General features: G+C 42.4%; 1 protein-coding gene across 5 annotated transcripts in view; it reads right to left on the bottom strand.

The window, feature by feature from the left end:
- Positions 1-19,611, bottom strand: part of ZNF385A (zinc finger protein 385A) — a 172,465-nt gene that overhangs the window by 119,747 nt on the left and 33,107 nt on the right. Inside the window, exon 1 of one of the 5 annotated variants that reach the window (XM_087710491.1) lies at positions 7,042-7,432. The exons of 3 other annotated variants lie outside the window; for them this stretch is intronic. In XM_087710491.1, the coding sequence (XP_087566617.1) occupies positions 7,042-7,129 (88 nt within the window). In that variant the 5' untranslated portion in view covers positions 7,130-7,432. Of the gene's footprint in view, positions 1-7,041; positions 7,433-19,611 lie in introns of those variants that run through there. One more of the 5 variants, XM_087710492.1, reaches the window with a different exon arrangement.

The following is a 19,611-nucleotide window of genomic DNA, read 5'->3' as shown; positions in this document are numbered from 1 at the left end:
AACACCCCAATTTTCTGGATTTACTTTGAAAACTTGAAAACTTATTCCCTATTAAATACTCTTAAAATTGCATTTCAAGCGTTGTTTTGAAAGAGATTCAATGCATACATGATAGATTTCTCTGCCCGATTTTTGAGGAATCCCCAGGCAACCACAGCTGATCTTGCAAAACTAAGCAAACTGGGATCTGATTAGGAAATCCTAGAGTTGTAAACTAGGCTTGGAAGCCAAACAGGAGTCACTGGGAAAGAAGCACAGAGAAAACCATTTCCATAGCACATGTCTATTGCATAATTCAGGATTTCACCAAGAATATCTCCTCTTTCACTTAGTATGGACTGGGTATTGCAACTTCACTTTGGTATTTATATATTTCAGTGATGGAGAACCTTTGGCACGTGTCCCTGAAGTGGCACACAGAGCCATGTTGACTGGCACATGTAGCATTGCCATTCCTCTTCCGGGTTTCTGGCGTGCATACGCATGCAACTATCAGCTGGCCAGAAACTGGAAGAGCGGGCCTTCCATCTTCCAGTGTGAGCATGTGCGCTGGCCAGATTGATAGGTGGACATGCACGGCAGTAACTGGAAGACTTGCCAGCTGGCGCGCATTGGAAACCGGAAGTACATTTTCAGGTGTGCACATGCTCCCTGGGCAACTCCTCTTCCTGGTCATGGACCAGACGGGCGAGTATAAAGTGCTCCCTTTTTGGGGCTACCCGCACATGCACCTTTTTTGGCACTTTAGAAAAGGTTCGCCATTACTGATATATATGGTCCTGTCACCACAGTATAAATTAATCCTCTTTCCCAAATGTAGGAAGATGTTCCCAACACTTCATTTGTGGGTGATCCTCTACAGAGTAGGCCAGTGAAGCATAACTGTAAAAACGAACAGTGAAGTCCGCCGCCCACGATCACAAATGATTTGGCAAGAAGCTTTGCAAGAGGAATCTCCCTAAATATGAAGGTGGAGGAGTTTGAGATTTGATCCATCATGCCAACCAAAAGCAGAAGGGGAAAAAACACAGCCATCTGCCTATGTTACTACAAACATGTTTTCCTTTCAACGAAGCCAAGCAGAACATCAATAAAAGATGGCACTCTATGCTGTGTGGGTGTCAACAGCAGGGTATGTGTGTGTTTGGGTTTGTGTACAGTCAGGAAGGCAAAGCAGACCGCTTTTCAACAAGGTTCTGTAATTAGAAAACTGCCAGGCAATTTGGGGGTTTTGTTTTTAAGAAATCTGATGCTAGAAATGGGATACTGTTCTCCCTCTCAGCAACCCGTGCATTTAATATGACTTTTTTTTTTTACTTCTCTGTATCTTACAGGACCAGAAATGGTTTATACTATTTTATTGGTACCTGTTAGGTTGGAATGCCAAAAAGGGCTTTCCTGTCTACTCGCATGCAGAAGAGATATAAGATTACTTCGCAAAGCCTAAACGAAATCAATATTAAGGGTTCAGGGGATCTTCCATAAAAGAATCTTGCAATCTTTTATCCTTCTGTAATAGGGTCTTGAATCTGTTGTCTGAGGTAATCAACTTGTGGAATGTTGGGAATATTTTCAGAGGATTTCCAACAGTCCCTTCTTCCAAATAATGAAAAGAAAGATATGTAGCAATGAAAAACAAAATAATTGAAGTGACAACTGATCTTGGCTCCATCACATTCTGAGGGAGGACATTTTATGACTCTTGTTTGGAAGTATTCCAGGATCTGATGAGGATAACTCCCTTTAAGGCATCCTCACACCCACATAGGATAGCATTTGCTTTACTGATTTTAAGTATAAATTTATCATTTGGGCAGAGCCTCTAATGCTTGGGCAATCACAAGATGCCAATCTCTTCTAGATACTGAAGCTGGCTAAGACACCAGGACGCTAGTTCTTGAATCCAGAAAGCCCTTTCAAAACAATTCACATAGAATAGAATAGAATAACAGAATTGGAAGGGACCTTGGAGGTCTTCTAGTCCAACCCACTGCCTAGACAAGAAACCCTATACCATTTCAGACACATTTCAGTCCAACATCTTCTTAAAAACTTCCAGTGTTGGAGCATTCACAAGTTCAGGAGGCAAATTGTTCCAATGATGAATTGTTCTAACTGTCAGGAAATTTCTCCTCAGTTCTAAGTTGCTTCTCTCCTTGATTAGTTTCCACCCATTGCTTCTTGTTCTGCCCTCAGGTGCTTTGGAGAATAGTTTGACTCCCTCTTCTTTGTGGCAAACCCTGAGATATTGGAACACTGCTATCATGTCTCCCCTAGTCCTCCTTTTCATTAAACTAGACATACCCAGTTCCTACAACCGTTCCTCATATGTTTTAGCCTCCAGTCCCTTAATCATCTTTGTTGCTCTTCTCTGCAATCTTTCTAGAGTCTCCACATCTTTTTTACATCGTGGTGACCAAAACTGAATGCGGTATTCCAAGTGTGGCCTTACCAAGGCATTATAAAGTGGTATTAACACTTCACGTGATCTTGATTCTATCCCTAACATAGAAACATTCCCCTTCTTGGAAAATGCCCAAATTTTAAGAAACTGTTACAAGATCATCCCAAAGGTGCTTTTTCAAAAGGCAAGTATACTTTGTTTTTCCATGAAGGTGTTTTGCTTCTCATCCAAGAAACTTCTTTGGTCAGAACTGAAGATTGAGGAAGCTTCTAGAATGAGAAACCAAAATGTCTTCATGGAAAAACAAAGTCCACTTGCCTTTTTAGACCTTTGGGACAATCATGACCTGGATGACTGAGAATCTCCATAGACTTAGTTACGATATCAGTTTCAAAATTAAGGCTCCGGGTTTCAAAATTAAGGCTCTCACCTTCTTTAAAATTCACAGAAAAATTAAATGTAAGCTGCGGACAGCTTACAACTAAATATTTGAAAAGGCCTCCCTTCCCCCGCAAGGACTCCAAATGGAATCAACATTTTAGCTATTTTATCACTGGTACCAATTTTTACAGTATTTTCCACCAACCTACATGGCATCACTAGATAAAAGGTTAGCCTGTCTTGTGCATAAGAAAACCAGCTCCAACAAAGTTAGAAGAACAATGTTCAGAGTGATACAAATTCTGGAACACAAGGAAAGCAGAAAGCACAACTAGGTGATGGAAAGTGGCTTTTGATGAAGACCAACATCTGTCATATCTGGGATTACAGGCAAGAACAAAGAGAGTAGCTTTCAAGGAAGTTTGACGATCAATATCTCTTATTTTTTAAAATTGGCCACTAAACTCATAGCACTCCACTTCTTGGCCATGTTCTTTTTTATTGCTCTCTCTTTTTTGTACCCACATTTGCTACATTTTTTCCCATGGGAAAGGAAAAAAAAACATTTATGAAATAGGATTGTTTTATCAAAGGAATTAGAAGAATAAGGAATGCTAGGTACTATGCCAAAACTGGATAGTTTCAAAATTAAAATTAACTCCACCCCCCTTTCTTAAGAAATATGTATCAGTAGCAAAAATGGAATGTTCAAAGCAAACAACACAAAGCTTTTATGCCACTTATTGTCGTTGTCCCGTTCCCCCCCCCCCTCCCAAACCAACAAAAAGCATAAGAAATGAAAAGCTAGCAAAAAAAAGCTGGGCGTGGGGGAAATGTGGAGAATGTTAAAAGGCATTATAATTTCTGCTATGACAATGTGAAAACCCAGAGAAAGAAAACTAAAGCAGAAATGTAGGGATGAAAAATATTCACCATTCCTCTCTTTAAATATTAAAGCTAGCAAAAATTCCTATCGGAGGAAAATTATTTGTTTACTTATGGCCCCAGACCAATAAAATACAAATACAGCATAAGTAGGTATTGGCTGATTCTGCAAGAACTTGGCAAATTTCATTCATATCTATATTTATAGCTATATGTATATCTATATGTGCAGTCTGTATGTATATCTATATGTATATCTACATCTTTACATCTGTTTCTTATATTGTTACTTGTTTTTAACCATTTTTAAACCATTCAGAGTTGTTGGGTGTTGGGCAGGATATAAATTTAATAATTTACTGTTATTAAATATACCTCAATAGAGATATTCATCCTACTGAACATAAATACCCACAATAATGCAAGGTTTTGAAAAACATCACTTAAAATTCCAGAGTTAATTATATCTAGGGAACAATGTGTAATGTCTTTATTTCATTTGCACATAATGTCAAACATCCCAATTCAGATCCCAATCAGTGTAGATATTTTAAAAAGTCCAAAAAGCTATCATGATTTATTTCCCATTGATTTTGACTTGAGAACGACCTGAATTTACAATCACTGTAGCACCTTCCTTTCTTCTAGAACATGAATTTGTGTGTTAGATCTTTTCACGGTCTTTCATTTTTCTTTAATTAGAATATATATGCAAACTCTTAAAAATATGCAAAACTCAAATGAAGCCTCACATGTAGCAGCAGTACAAAGCTACACACACATGAGACAAATATCCCACTTCTCTGACAAACAAGCCACCCCAAGTTTTATACAGAGTGTGTGCATCTGCCTTACGCAGCTTTCTGATTTTCTTCTGAATCTTGTTAATCCAACATAAAAAACAGTCAATCATTAATGAATCCATTTTTTTTTAAAGAAAAAAAGAGGTTTTAAGTTTTGCAGTAGCAGTTCCTAGCAGGAATCACTGAGCTATCCTGTTTTTCTTGATCAAGCGCATGATCAAACCTCAGTGTGTGCAGAGGACTAGCAACGAGATCCCCCAACATTGTTGTATTTATTGCAATGCTGCTAGGGAGCAAAAAAAAAAGAGAGTTATGGACAGCACTATTCCAGAGGAAAGATCCTTCTCTGTCCTACAGTCCCTCCCATGTCATCCTGCTTCCTGCAATTGCTATAAATCTTATGAGAACAGGCAAGGCAGGAGAACCAAAATAATAATATCAGTGTTAAGGATGACCTAAATATTATGGAACTGCTAAATGTCTATGGAGATTCTCAGACGTACAAGACATGGTTGTCCGAAAGGTGCTTTGTCAAGAGGTAACTGGACAGAAAGTCCAGTTGCCTCTTGAAAAAGCACCTTGGGGATATGGGACTGCTAGTTAGACTTAAATAAACCTTTTGCCGTGTTGACTGGGAATTCTGAGTGATGTAATTCCCCAGCACCTCTGGACGGAATGTCAGACCAGGGAAGTTTGGAAGAATATGCTTTGTGTCTATCTGGGTATTTTTGGAAACTACCTGATAGGAAGACGACTCTCTAACTTCCACAAATATCCTGGTTATGGGAAAGGTAGCCTTTGGGGTAGAGTGGCCTTTGGCCACTCTCAGACTCCAATGTCATTGCAGGGAAAGGAAGCATTTCATAAATTCCGGGCAGGAGAGGAAATAACACCCCCTTCAAATATTGAGGTCAGTGAACCTTGGTGACATGTGGGGAGGGTTGAGCAGCTAAGCAGTCAGATACACGGTTACTTCTAACTATCTCAGTTTGTGTTGGGCTTTTGGTTTGCAAGAGAAAAGGAACAGGTATACAAGTCGTTTAACTGGTGCAAGGGCTGCCCGTGGCCTTTTGTTGGGTGACTTCTCCTCATCCCCACACTCCCTTGCATATTTGGAAAAGGAAAGATGCTGGCAACTGACCAGATGCAGCAAAGCCCAGCCACCTTCCTCCTCTTTCCCCTCCCAAACAACCCTTCCCCCACCATGAGCAGCTGCCCTCCCTTCTCCCAACTATTCATAATAGGCTTCGGAAAGCCCAGCCAATTAAAGATGCTTAAAAGTGGGACAAGCATGCAGAGGAGGAGGAAGGGTGCATGCAGAAAAAGGACAGGTTGGGGTGGCCTTGCGGGAGAGGGGAAAGCAATACCGCCACCTCAGAATGGAACGATCGGCAAATACATTCCAAAAGAGAAGCAGAGGAATGAGAAACAGAGATAGAAATGAAAACATTCCACAATATACACACATATATGCCCACCCCCACTTCCCAGTATGCAACTAAAGATCATGCCACAAAGTGAAATGGGGCAAAGACAGACAAAGGAGGCAGCTGGGGCCAGGCTTTCCTTGACCAAGGCTGCACCAAATCTATCTCCACAAGCAGAAATGATTAGCATTCAAACCAGTTCCTCTCTTGAAACTGCTGGTTGCTTTAAGGTACAGAACTAGGGTGGCCAATTCAAAAGTCTATCCCAGGTACACCACACAGGTAAAGGAGGCCATATGTGCAGAGTCAAAAGATCTGGAAGCGTATTCCCCACCTGATGCCCACCAAAACTGGAATAACAGTTGGAATAATAATCATCAGGTATGGAGAGGCTGGCCAGGAAGAAGGAATCTCAATTAGAGTTTATGGAATAGTCATGGGAACATGGAATTCTTGGCAACATGGAAGGAAATAATTCCTAGCAATTGACTCGAGGCTGATATATTTAACCCTGGCAATTGGTATTTTTGAGAGCTATCACCACTGCCTCTAACATTAATCCTCTACATTGTCCAACTGCCTCTCCTAACTGTGAATTACCAGACGATGTTAAAGTTCCCATCATTCCCACCAATGACAAGAAATAAAATGCTGTAGTCTCTATAATACTGTTTCCTGTATCCCTTCCATCTCTATTGTGCACCTCACCTTCCTGGAGTCTGCACAGGAAACAAAATGCACTTTATTACTTGAAACTGCAAGCAGGGAGTTGCCTTTATAATTGCTCGTCTGAGGATATTTCTGAAAGTAAAATCAAAAGTGCGAAAGCTATTGCATCAGAGATAAAAAATCTAGCTCAGCTTATTCTGTGACCTACAAATATTCCTATCATTGGAAGCAGTATGAGAGACTAGGCTCTTCTCCTCTTGCAAATAAACATGTCACTTAACATACACAGGCAGCATCTTGTTTCTGCCCTATCCCTAGACTGATAACTTCAGTTTGTTCCAGACCAGCAATGACACAGTCTTAAATTTAAGCAATGTCCTATGCTAAAGCAGCATCCCCCACCCCTTATTCCAACACAGTCCAAGGGCAGCTTCAAGGTGAATTGAATCTCTTAAGCTTCCTCCCCCATTACCTTGGAAGGAAGTCATGTGAGCCAAGTGGCTGGGAACAGCGGTAATAGAGACAGGATAGGGACCAGCGATGGAGGCAGCCCATTTCATCCTGATATTCCGTAGTCTTCTGCCGACTCAGTGACAGATGGAGAGCATTTCAAAGGCCCACTGCTTTATAAGCAGGAACACCAAAAATGTGAGCCACCTCCTCCATCCTTCAGTCTGAAATGGGTCAGCCCAGTTGATCTACTTAGGATTCCACCAGTTAACTCTCCCCTTGCTGCTGATGCCCGTGTAGGGCAAAGCTTATTAAAATACTCTCACTCCCAGCATGCCTCTTAGGCTTCTCCCATCCTCTTCTGTTAATCAGAGTTGAATCTTCCTTCATCCTGCCATATCTGAGAACTATTCTTCTCCTTAGGCAGGTCTCTGCATGAAAAACTGCAGCTGAAATGAAATCCAAGCATAATTGAGTTTGTGCCTGGGCTTGGGTGGAGTGCTTAGCAAGTCCTGGCTATGTTTCCAAAGTGGGATGGGGTTTGGCTTGAAACCAGAGAAACAACCTTGATAACAATCACACATAGGATACACATGCAATCTCTCTCCCTCCCTCTCCTCTCTTTCTTTCTTTGCTCTTTCTTACTCTTATTTCTGTCTACCACCGTCGCTCTGACACCCACAGAAGCATGCATCTTGCCACACCTACAAGTATATTTATGGAAATATCATACTTTGCCTTGGTTTAGGAACTCACAGACTGTAATACCACATGCATGAGCAGAGATATGCTAGACAGGAGCCTGAACCACGAGATTTCCAGCAGGTGCAGAGAGATCTAATACATACAACACAAAAACATGCAAGGCACACACTCTACTTCGCTATCAACATAACACACCTTCAACTGTCCTAAATGCACATTCATCTGGGCATCCATAATTCACAAACTCATAGGCAACATTCACCTCCATATACAGCACATATAGGCACCACTCTTGTCTCTATGCACACATCACCCCTCAAGAAAAGTATTTCTCCAGACTAAAATCCTACACAGTGCTCAGGAAAGGAGCAGAGCAACAAAAGGGCAGTTCTCAAATCTCAGAACAGGAGGGAGTTAAACTCGCTTTTTTCCACTCCACAACCCCAAACAATAACAGCTAAAGTCTCCTATCTCTCTTCCCTTCCCCACCCACCCCAGATGCAAACCTGGAGGAGTTCTGCTCCTTGCTGCTATTGGCTAGGTCATAAGGTGGTCAAGAAGGAGGGGGAAAGCAGGTGAGACAAAAGGCCTTTGTTTGGGGAAAAGCAGGTGCTGGGAGTGGAGTAGCCAACAAGCCACTCCTTTTGGAACGAAAGACTGCAAGAAAGCTGCCTGAAACAAAAAAACCAAAATTAAGCAAAAGTTGCTTTCCTGCTTCCTCTGGCTAATTAAGAAGTAGGAAACCCTCGGACTAACTAATCAAAGAGAAAGGCAGATTGGCTCCCCAAACAAGGGGTGATATGTACATAGAGACAAGGGTGGTGCCTATTTGTGCTGTACATGCAAGGGAATGTTGCCTGTGAGTTTGTGAATTATGGATGTCCAAGGATGAATGTACATTTAGGAAAGTTGAAGATGTGTTATGTTGATACCAAAGGAAAGCATGTGCCATGCACCTTTTTGTGTTGTTGTTGTTGGTGGTGGTGGTGGTGGTTACTTTATTCATTAAACATGAAACTCAGTCAATTGAACATTTAAAAATGTATCACAATTAGCACTGGCTGGCACTAATGTTTGATACGGGTTGCTGCCAGCACCCTAAGTAACCAAGATAATGTTGTTGTTGTTGTGATGATGATGATGATGGGTCATCACAGTCAGATGCTCAGACTGGATTTGACATTTTTGTCTACCTATCGAGTTCTTTCCAAGGACCTGGGATACGCATATTTTGATGGTGTTAGAAGTATCATCTCAGGATGTGAGCTATTCCAAGTAAAACCACCTTTTGCAATTGACCAATGGTGAATTTGGTGTGTTCAAGGGGTGCTCCAGTTGTTTTGGGATTGCATCCAAGGTGCTTATTACCATAGGTACTACCTTTCTTTTCTTTTGCCACAGTGGTTCTATTTCTATTTGCAGGTCTTTGTGTTTTGTTACCTTTTCCCATTCTTTCTCTTCTATTCTGTTGCCTCCAAGTGTTGCCACATCCACTATCAAGACTTTTTTGTCTTTCTTATCTTTCAATTGTTAAGTGTGGGGTGTTATGTGGCAGATGCCTGTATGTTCTGTGAACTACCAGGGAGGAGCCATCTTAGCCTTCTTCAATTTAGCAGACTTTCCATGTTCCATTACCTCTTTTGTGTTCAGGAAAACAGCCCTTCCCTTCTCTTATCAGGAACTCCAGACTACATTCCACCATATTATGGAGCCTTGGACATAAACCCCATAGTGTAATAAAAAATGGCAACAATGGGGGCAGAAACCACATGCAAAGTTCAGTCCTGGAGCTGAGTAAAAATTGAATTATAGATCTAGGGAGATCCATGATGGGGAAGTCATCTTCACCTCCCATCAGAGAAAGGGTGCACTTTCAAGGGTCTTCCCTACGGCTCACTTAAATACTCTCCTCTCATTTGTGAGTCAGTTTTGTCTAGTTTTGTATCAGTTTGGCTGTCTCCACTTCCACTCCCCTTTGCCTCTGGTCTGGCTTATAGTCAAAAGACAGTCTCCTCATTTTCTGTTCCTCCTCCACCCTCTTAATGTCACTAACCAGGGGGCAAAACCATCTGCTAATCACAGCACTGCTATGATGAGTGGTGCTTTTAACCAACAATTAGACCTGGGTAGGCTTAGCCACCTGTCAGAACTCACTTCTTCTGTCACTTCTGGGAAATGGCTATCAAGGCTAGGACAGCTGACTGGCAAAGGGAGAAAGTAAACACCTTGCCCTCCAGTTCACCAAGTCAATCCCTAGTTCAGAGACTTGGATGAGTCTGAATAACTGACTATCCAAGCAACATCTGGATGAGCAGTAAATTGTTGTTCAAAAGCAACTCAAAGAACTGCTGAGAGGCACAATGGGAGATCTTCATAAGCTGGTGCTTTCTTTGTGGTGTCACTGGAAAACCCACCTATTGTCCGTTGTTTGGCTCCCTTGAACCCAGGTTTAGTACAGCAGGGAGTAACTGTGCTATGTAATAGTCAAGAGATTTGACTCTTTTTCTGCCTGGTCACCATGCAACATCCTCCCCATTGCTCAGGAATTATTTGGGACACCTGACATTACAAAATGCACATCAGATTGTACCATTGCTCATTGGATATTTATCTAACAGTCTTTTAATACTATATTTTAAGTTCAAGTATGGACTGGGCCACTACTATGGGTATATGGCAGAAAGGAGAGGTCATAAGGGAATGTCTGTGGTGGGGTAGTGGATATAAGAGTGGTTCAAAAGTAGCATAACTAGATGACTCATGAAAGTGAGTCAAGGCACATTCTAGAGGCAAAAATGAAAATGTAGTTGAAGTAAAGTATTAGTCACAGAAGGGATGAAGATTATGACTGCAAAACAGTTTTCCTTGCAATGATCTTAGGCGGATGGGGTAGGAGAAGTAAAGAACATTAAATCTTAAGCAGCACAGATCACTAAAAATTATACCAACTCACCTTCTTGTTTTGTTTGGGCTGACCCAGCACTTTCTAAATGTTTCTAATACTCACACAGTCTTCACAAGCAGTTTACTTAAAAATATAAATACACTTATGCATACACAGAGAGAGTGGGGAGGGGAGGATTTGGGAGAGCACTCACATATACTTATATATAAAAGTAAACCAAGGTTACTACCACTGTGCTCTGCATGTTTAGAGTTGAAAAGGTAGAAATTGGCCAATCACAGTCTTCAAATCAGTTCTGGAATTTGGATGATTCACTTACGCTCTGCCCTGACTCTCTATGCTGCTTATTTCTCCTGCTGTTCTCCTCCTGAATAAATATTCAGAAAGTGATGGGAATCATCTTAATCTACAAAATATATGTTCCCTTCCCCCTCAACTCTAAAGAATCAGGATGGAAAAAGTATTGATGCTTTTGAGCTTTGGTGCTGGAGAAGATTCCTGATTTTTAAAAAAAAGACTTGGAGTACTCAATCGAGGCACAAATAACTTTGCTCAAATTATCCTACTTAAGACATATTATGTGAAGACCTGCCCTCTCTACCATTGGGAAAGATGGAAGGAAAGAGAAGGTGAAGGTGAAGACAGTCTACATTTAGATGCACCTGAAAGACCAGCCTGGGGACAGATAGTCATGGAGAAAATCTACAAGGTTGTAAGAATCAACAATCATCTGATGGTACATAATGGGCCACCAGCTAAATATGGGCCAGCAGTGTGCCGCGGCAGCCAAAAAAGCCAATGCAATCCTAAGTTGCATTAACAGAGAGATAAAATCAAGATCAAGTCAGGTACTACCACCACTCTATAAAGCCTTAGTAAGACCACACCTAGAATAATGCATCCAGTTTTGGTCACCACATTATAAAAAAGATGTTGAGACACTAAAAAGAGTGCAGAGAAGAGCAACTAAGATGATTAGGGGACTCGAGGCTAAAACATACGATGAATGGTTGCAGGAACTGGGCATGGCTAGTCTAGTGAAGAGAAGGACCAGAGGAGACATGATATATATATATATATATATATATATATATATATATATATATATATATATATATATATATATATATATATATATATATATATATATATATATATATATATATATATACACACCTATATCTATCTATCTATCTATCTATCTATCTATCTATCTATCTATCTATCTATCTATCTATCTATCTATATCTATATCTATATCTATATCTATATCTATATCTATATCTATCTATCTATCTATCTATCTATCTATCTATCTATCTATCTATCTATCTCTATATCTCTCTATCTCTCTATCTCTATCTCTATCTCTATCTCTATCTCTATCTCTATCTCTATCTATCTATCTATCTATCTATCTATCTATCTATCTATCTATATGTTTTTTTTTAATTTGTGCTGATAAATAAATAAAATTAAAAAAAACACAAATATAACAAAGGCAACAGTAAAAATATTGGGTTTCTGTCGTGATGGACTCTTGTGACGAGCCGATTGACAGATGATGGAAGCAGTTAGCTTCCTCCCATAATTGGGGCTTACCAGGGGTTGTAAAAATCTAATATATATATATATATATTATATATGCCTAAGATGCAATACAGCACAGGTTCAAATCCCAGTAAGGGTATGGCTAGCTGATGAGAGCTAAATAGCTTGAAATAGATCTATACTAGTCTCCCTTTATTTATTTATCAGCACAAATAACACACACACACACACACACACACACACACACACACGTATGTATATATGTATGTATGTATGTATAAACTGAATTGATTAAATGTAAAACCCTTTGTTTACAGGGTGGCCTGTAAAAGAAGCCATCCAACTTGTAAACATTAACTTATTCCCTCTTTGCAGAAACAATTTTGTTACACACACACAACTTTCTCTTTTACGTATATACTTTATATAGTGAAAGACTGGAAAAAAACTGGTCTAAGAAGATATTTGTGCTTACTATATAATAAATCCCATTGATTTCAGTGGCATTTTCTTTGAGGATGGAATTCTCTCTGTCTTTTCCCCCATTGCATGGTCCTACCAACTTCCCTCTCACTCATTTTCAAAGTCGTCTTGTTTCCATATTCTAAGCAAATGTAAAATGATTCCAATCTTAAAGGATTCCAATACAGATATTCCTCAACTTACAAAGGTTCATTTAGTGACCGTTCAAAGGTACGGCGACACAGAAAAAAGCGACTTATGACTGTTTTTCCCACTTACAACTTTTGCAGCATCCCCATGATCATATGATCAAAATTCAAATGCCTGGCAACTGGTTCATATTTATAACCATAGCTGTGTCCCAAAGTCATGTGATCACCTTTTGCCACTTTCTGACCAGCAAAATCAATAGGGAAGCCACATTCACTTAACAACCATTGTAATAACATAGCAACTGCAGTGATTCACTTAACAATTGTGGCAAGAAATGTTGTAAAACGGGGCAAAATTCATTTAACAAATGTCTCACTTAACAACAGAAATGTTGGGCTCAATTGTGGTCATAATTTGAGGACTACCTGTATTCCTTTTGCATAAATACAATACTCATCCAGACTCAGAAAGAACTCTTGAATATCGCTTATCAATTTGCTATTTTTTTTCTGGCTCCAATAGAAGGCAATGCATTGTAGTAGTTTCTGGACGTCAGGGCCTTTCCCATTGAGTTAAAATCCTATCCACTAATCCTCAAATTGACAGAAAACTGTACTGTAATCATATAAATTTGCTGTCCTGTTGTTAATCCTTATCCTGCCTCTATGGCCCTTGTTTTGACATGCTGCTGAATGATGATGCTTGATAAGCAAACTGATTGAGTCTTCCAGCTTTGCTGTTCTCCCTCTTCTGTAGGACACCGGTCAGGCCAGTGGAGGAAAATATCCATCAATCATGATGCAGCAGCAGTAAGGAGACGTGTCTATCTCCACTCATCATTTCTAAACTCCAAAGCCTTGAGCCAGGATGAGCTACATCTGCCTTGCTTCTCTTTTCTGTGGCCCCTGGAGGCCTTCCCTAAGATAATTTCACCAAAACTGTGAATAAGATATATAATATATACACATCTCACTCCAATCTGAAGAAAACATTGCCATTTCTTCTCTGGTTATGTCACGGCCACTTTCCTTCTATGGCCTTCAGAGGTCAAGTTTGTTAACAGTGCAGACTCTGGCTACAAAAAGGTTGCCCATCCTTCAACCAAAGTTTTGGACCTAAGACTAAAGTTCACGTGTGCCCTCAAGGAACACTCTGTGGTTCTAAGGCAGTTGGATCTTCCCTCCTCCCTTTGGATGCCAATCTGGGAATTATAATGCTTCAGCGCACAAGAATGCTATGAGCAATTTAACGAGCATCAAAAAGCTCTCTGCACTTTTTTTGAAAAGTTAAGACATACTATAAATAAGTCATAGCAGAATTTCTTGTTTGAAGTAGTGGAGGAAGGAGGTTCACCTTGGAAACCGTTCCCTATGTTTTCTTCTTTCTTCCCCACTGTGCAAAAAGGAAAGGGTTAGAGTTAGGCACCATCAACAAATAGCCCATTAAAAAAAATAAAGTCACACCTGTCTCGAAATAGATTTGGCCATATACCACAAGGAATTCTGAGGTTTAACACAGATTCCTTTGTGAGAAAATGAGAAAAGAATACTTTCCCCTCAATTCACAGCTGTAAAAGAGTGCAGAGCGGGTTCAATCTAGGGCAGATTTTTCTTACATAAAATAACCATAAGACCCAATAAATTTACATATAGGAGAACAGAGATGATGCTCTCAATTTTCTGAAATACAAAACAGAAAATGTGCACACACACACACACAAACTATACTTTCCTGGCAGATACAGCATACTATGAGTATTTGTAGTCCAGATTAGGATCGCGTGGGCTTCAAAATTCATTTGAAAAAAGCACTTCAGACTTTGTGTGAGCACTAGACCCTTCTATCATTCATTAAAGCAACCTGGCTTTTCTCAGACGTCCCCCCCCCCAAAAAAAGTCCCTGTTTTAAGGAGTCCATCATTAATGTTATTGCATCTCTTAAAGTATTTTGAAGATTGAAAGAGTAGTTAGGTGTTTTAATGAATAGCAAAGAAGAGTTATGTTCATGTGAAGTTCAATAAAGTCTTCCAAATTACGTTGAAAGCATTGTTGTTGTTAGTCGTGAAGCCGTGTCCAACCCATCATGACCCCATGGACAACGTTCCTCCAGGCTTTCCTGTCCTCTACTATCCCCCGGAGTCCATTTAAGATCATGTTGACTGCTTCAGTGACTCCATCCAGCCATCTCATTCTCTGTCATCTCTTTCTTATTTTGCCCTCAATCTTTCCCAGCATTAGGCTCTTCTCTGATGAGTCCTGCTTTCTCATTAGATGGTCAAAGTATTTGAGTTTCATCTTCAAGATCTGGCCTTCTAAAAAGCAGTCAGGGTTGATCTCCTCTAGGACTGACCGGTTTGTTCACCTTGCAGTCCAAGGGATTCGCAGGAGTCTTCTCCAGCATCATAGTTCAAAGGCTTCAATTCTTCGGCACTCAGTTGAAAGCATGCCTAAGGCCTAATATGTTTCTCTCTTGTCTCCCTCCTCATACAAGCTAGTCTAGGTCAGACAAATAACAAAGATTTAGGTGATCCTCAATTTAAACAAATATAAAAATATAACAAAATTGAACTTTACCTACATTTTCAGTTCTTACTCACATTTTACTTCTTGTAAATACTTAAGCAAACATATTGCTGCACAAAGAATCCTTATAGGTTTTATAGGTTTTATTGAAATTTGTAGGCCGCCCTTTTCCCTGAGGGGACTCAGGGCGGCTCACAGTAAACCAAGGGAGGGGGAATACGACATTAAGACGACAACATATAATAAAATCAACACCATACATTCAATATTCGGGCGGGGTAACAGTCCTTATCCCCAGGCCTGACGGGCGAGCCAGTTCTTCAAGGCTGTGCGGAAGGCTTGGACGGTGGAGAGGGTACGAATCTCAACGGGGAGCTCGTTCCAAAGGGTCGGGGCGACTGCTGAAAAGGCCCTCCTCCTTGTAGTTGCCAGCCGACACTGGCTGGCCGATGGAATGCGGAGGAGGCCCAGTCTATGCGATCTTATAGGTCGTAGGGAGGTAATCGGCAGAAGGCGGTCTCTCAAGTATCCAGATCCACTGCCATGTAGGGCTTTATGGGTGAGTAAAAGCACCTTGAAGCGCATCCGGAGATCGACAGGTAGCCAGCGCAGCTCGCGGAGGATAGGTGTTATGCGGGTGAACCGAGGTGCACCCGCGATCACTCGCGCGGCCGCATTCTGCACTAACTGAAGTCGCCGGATGCTCCTCAAGGGCAGCCCCATGTAGAGCACATTGCAGTATTCCAGCCTAGAGATCACAAGGGCCCGAGTGACTGTTGTGAGTGCCTCCCGGTTCAGGTAGGGTCGCAACTGGCGCACCAGGCGTACCTGGGCGAATGCCCCCCTGGTCACAGCCGCTAAATGGTGGTCGAATGACAGCTGTGGATCCAGGAGGACTCCCAGATTGCGAACCCTCTCTGAGGGGTGTAAAATTTGACCCCCCAGCCTGAGTGTTGGAATGTTGGCCAAATCTTTGGGAGGGAAACACAACAGCCACTCGGTCTTTTCTGGGTTGAGCACAAGCTTGTTAATCCTCATCCAGTCCATAACGGCCTCAAGACCCCGGCCCATCACGTCAACCGCTTCATTGATTTGGCACGGGGCGGACAGATACAATTGAGTATCGTCCGCATATTGATGGTATCTAATCCCGTGCCTGCGGATGATCTCTCCCAGCGGTTTCATGTAGATGTTGAATAGCAGGGGGGATAAGACCGAACCCTGCGGCACCCCATAGTTTAGGGGCCTTGGGGACGATCTCTGCCCTCCCACTAACACCGACTTGAACATTTAGAGACCAGTAATATTCAACAGCAGTTCTATTATATTTATCCACCTGTCTAACCGAAAAGTATTAGGAGCCATAGACATGGGTGAGCCAGGGGTGGGTGAATACCAACAAAGGGAGAGATATGGAGCCTTAGAGAATGACCGTTGGCTTACCTGAATGGTCGTTCTCTGGGCACTGTGGGAATGTCCAAGCATGGGTTAACTTCAGCTTGCTGCCCAAGGACTGAGTTCAAATCTTTGTGTAGCCACGCCTCCTGTTCCCCACAGAGGCTCAGTTTTAAAAACGAAGGTATCCGATCCAAAGGTTGTTGTATGGAAAAGTCCGTGTCTTACAGGTGCTAAGTCCTGCACCCACACAAGAAAAACCCCAGGGCGGGGGTTGGACACTCCAGCAGCACCTAGAGAATGACCATTCAGGTAAGCCAACGGTCATTCTCCTAGGCGCTGCTTGGAGTGTCCAAGCATGGGACATACCCAAGTTATGTGGTCCCAGGTTGGGAAGAAGGAATGTCCCGGGTAACCGGGGCCGCAAGGACCCGCAGTAAGACCCTCCTTTCAAACGAAGCCTCAGCTGAGGCAAAGGTATCCAGTCTGTAATTTTGAATGAACGGAGATGGCAAGGACCAAGTGGCCGCCTGACAGATCTCCTCAATGGGTGCTTGAGTGGCCCAGGCGGCCGTCGTCGCAGCGCTCCTCATGGAGTGCATTGTTATACGAGGAGGAACAGGCCTGGCTTGTTGTTTGTAGGCCAACCTTATGAATGCGCGCAGCCAGCGACCTATGGTAGAAGATGACACTTTCCTGCCCATTGAAGTAGGTTGGAATGAAACGAAGAATGATTCCGACTTGCGAAAGGAGGCCGTCCTCTTTTTGTACACCCGCACAACGCGGCGCACATCCAGCTTGTGCCAGACCTGCTCCCTGGGATGGCTAGGGTGCGGGCAAAAGTTGGGGAGGATCACCTCCTGCGTTCTGTGGAATAAATTGTTAATGTTTGGTAAAAAGGCTGGGTCCAATCTCAGAATGACCCTGTCCGAATTAATGATACAAAGGTCCTCCCTAATGGATAGCGCAGCCAGCTCTGAGATTCTGCATGCCGAGGTAAGGGCTATGAGGAAAGCAGTTTTGAGCAACAAATGTCGTAGACTAGCTGAGCAAATAGGTTTGAATAACGGTGATGTTAGGGTCTGCAAAACAATTGACAAGTCCCAAGTTGGGTAATGGTGCACCGTCGGAGGGCGTAAGTTGGTAGCCCCATTCAGGAAGCTGCGAACCCTTGGGTGTCTGCTGAGCGGTTGAGAATCGTCTCTGGACAAGATGGTGGCCAGGGCTACTGTCTGCCTCTGAAGTGTGTTGGGGGCAAGGCCCTTGTCCAAGCCCTCCTGTAGAAAATCCAGGATTTGCCAAATTGTCGTAGCCGTGGCGATGATATGATGGGAGTGACACCAGGAAGAGAAACTGGTCCATGTCGCATCATAGATCCGCACAGTAGAAGGTCTCCTGGACGCCTGGATAGTGCGGATGACCTTGTCAGAAACGTTGTCCTGCCTCAGGAGCTCCCCCTCAAGTGCCACACGGCCAATTGAAGCCATCAAGGGTCCGGGTGAGGAATGGCCCCCTGGCAGAGGGAGATCTGCTCCTGAGGAATGTGCCAGTGCTTGGTCACCAACAGACTGACAAGGTCGGTGAACCAGGACCTCCTTGGCCAGTGCGGAGCCATGAGCAGTACCTCGCCCCCCTCCAGTAGGATCTTCCTGATCACCTGAGGTATCCAAAATCCCCTTCATCTGTCAGAGATGGAGAGCTCTCCCGAGGAGTCTCCACCAAGGGAATGTCTGTAGAAACTGGTGGTGGAGGTGGTTCCCTGGCTTGCCCAGTTTGTGCCTGGACACTAACTGCCTTTTGAAACTGTCTCTCTAGGGCCTACTGTCTCCTTTCAGCCAACCTGGCAGTTTAGAAAGCTCAATAGAGCCTCCATTCTAAATTTAGACCACCGACAGCGAATTCAGAAGGATCCCTATCTGCCTACCTGTCCCCAGAGCTCGCCAGCAGCCGCTGACAAGTCTCCCGGTGGTGCCTCAACTGCGGTGGTCATGGAAGGCAGCCACATTCTGAGCACCTGTTCCGCGCTTCAATTAGGAGTGAACTTTCCTCCAGTGATTTTTCAAGAATCCTAACACTATATGCTAAACACAAAAATAAGAAAAAAGGCTGCACTAATTCCTTGGAGAGTCCAATTTGCTGTTCAAGAACTGGAACTCCCCAACTGCATTCTTTTAGGGCGACTGAGTTTTTAAAACTGAGCCTCTGTGGGGAACAGGAGGTGTGGCTACAAAAAGATTTGAACTCGGTCCTTGGGCAGCAAGCTGAAGTTAACCCATGCTTGGACACTCCAAGCAGCGCCTAAGAGAAAGTCCCACAATGTCTGGAGAACCAAGTTAGCTACCTCTGGTCTTTTGACACTTTCTCCCTGATTAGTGAAAAGAATTAGCACCCTCCTAACTAACATAAAGGAAATAGAATTGGCAAGATGTTCATCTGATTGCAAAAGATTGGCAGAACTGGAATTTTATAATTCAAAAGAGGCATCTTTTCTAAAGGAGGAGGAAAATGTTGGTCCTTCTGATTCAACTGTTAATCGACTAAGCAGAAAACCTTTCCATCTTTATCTGATTTTTGTTGAAACAACATCTCTAAATAGTTTTCCCTTGAGCAGTTTTATTTCAAAGCTCCTTCACCTTGGCTCTTGTTTGTCCATACTTCCAGCTCTGGAGAGGATTCCTAGCTGGTGTCTTGACACCATTTAGATGTCTGCTTCAATCTCAACTTGCACAGAATCCAAGATGAGAAAGTGACCCCAATGTGAAAGAGAATTTCCTTTTTTTATTGTGGATGTGTGAGAGCAGGTGGTCCTGAAATTGTACAGAGAAAAAGATGATGGATGCAGGTGATAACCTGGGTTTCATAGTGACTGAGAGATTTCTCTCTCATGCACACTTCAGCT

This window comes from Thamnophis sirtalis, unplaced genomic scaffold, assembly GCF_051295495.1.
Source record: "Thamnophis sirtalis isolate CommonGarterSnake01/CBP01778 unplaced genomic scaffold, rThaSir2_p1.2 scaffold_3, whole genome shotgun sequence".
Lineage (NCBI taxonomy): Eukaryota > Metazoa > Chordata > Lepidosauria > Squamata > Natricidae > Thamnophis > Thamnophis sirtalis.
This window is presented reverse-complemented; position numbering and strand designations above follow the sequence as displayed.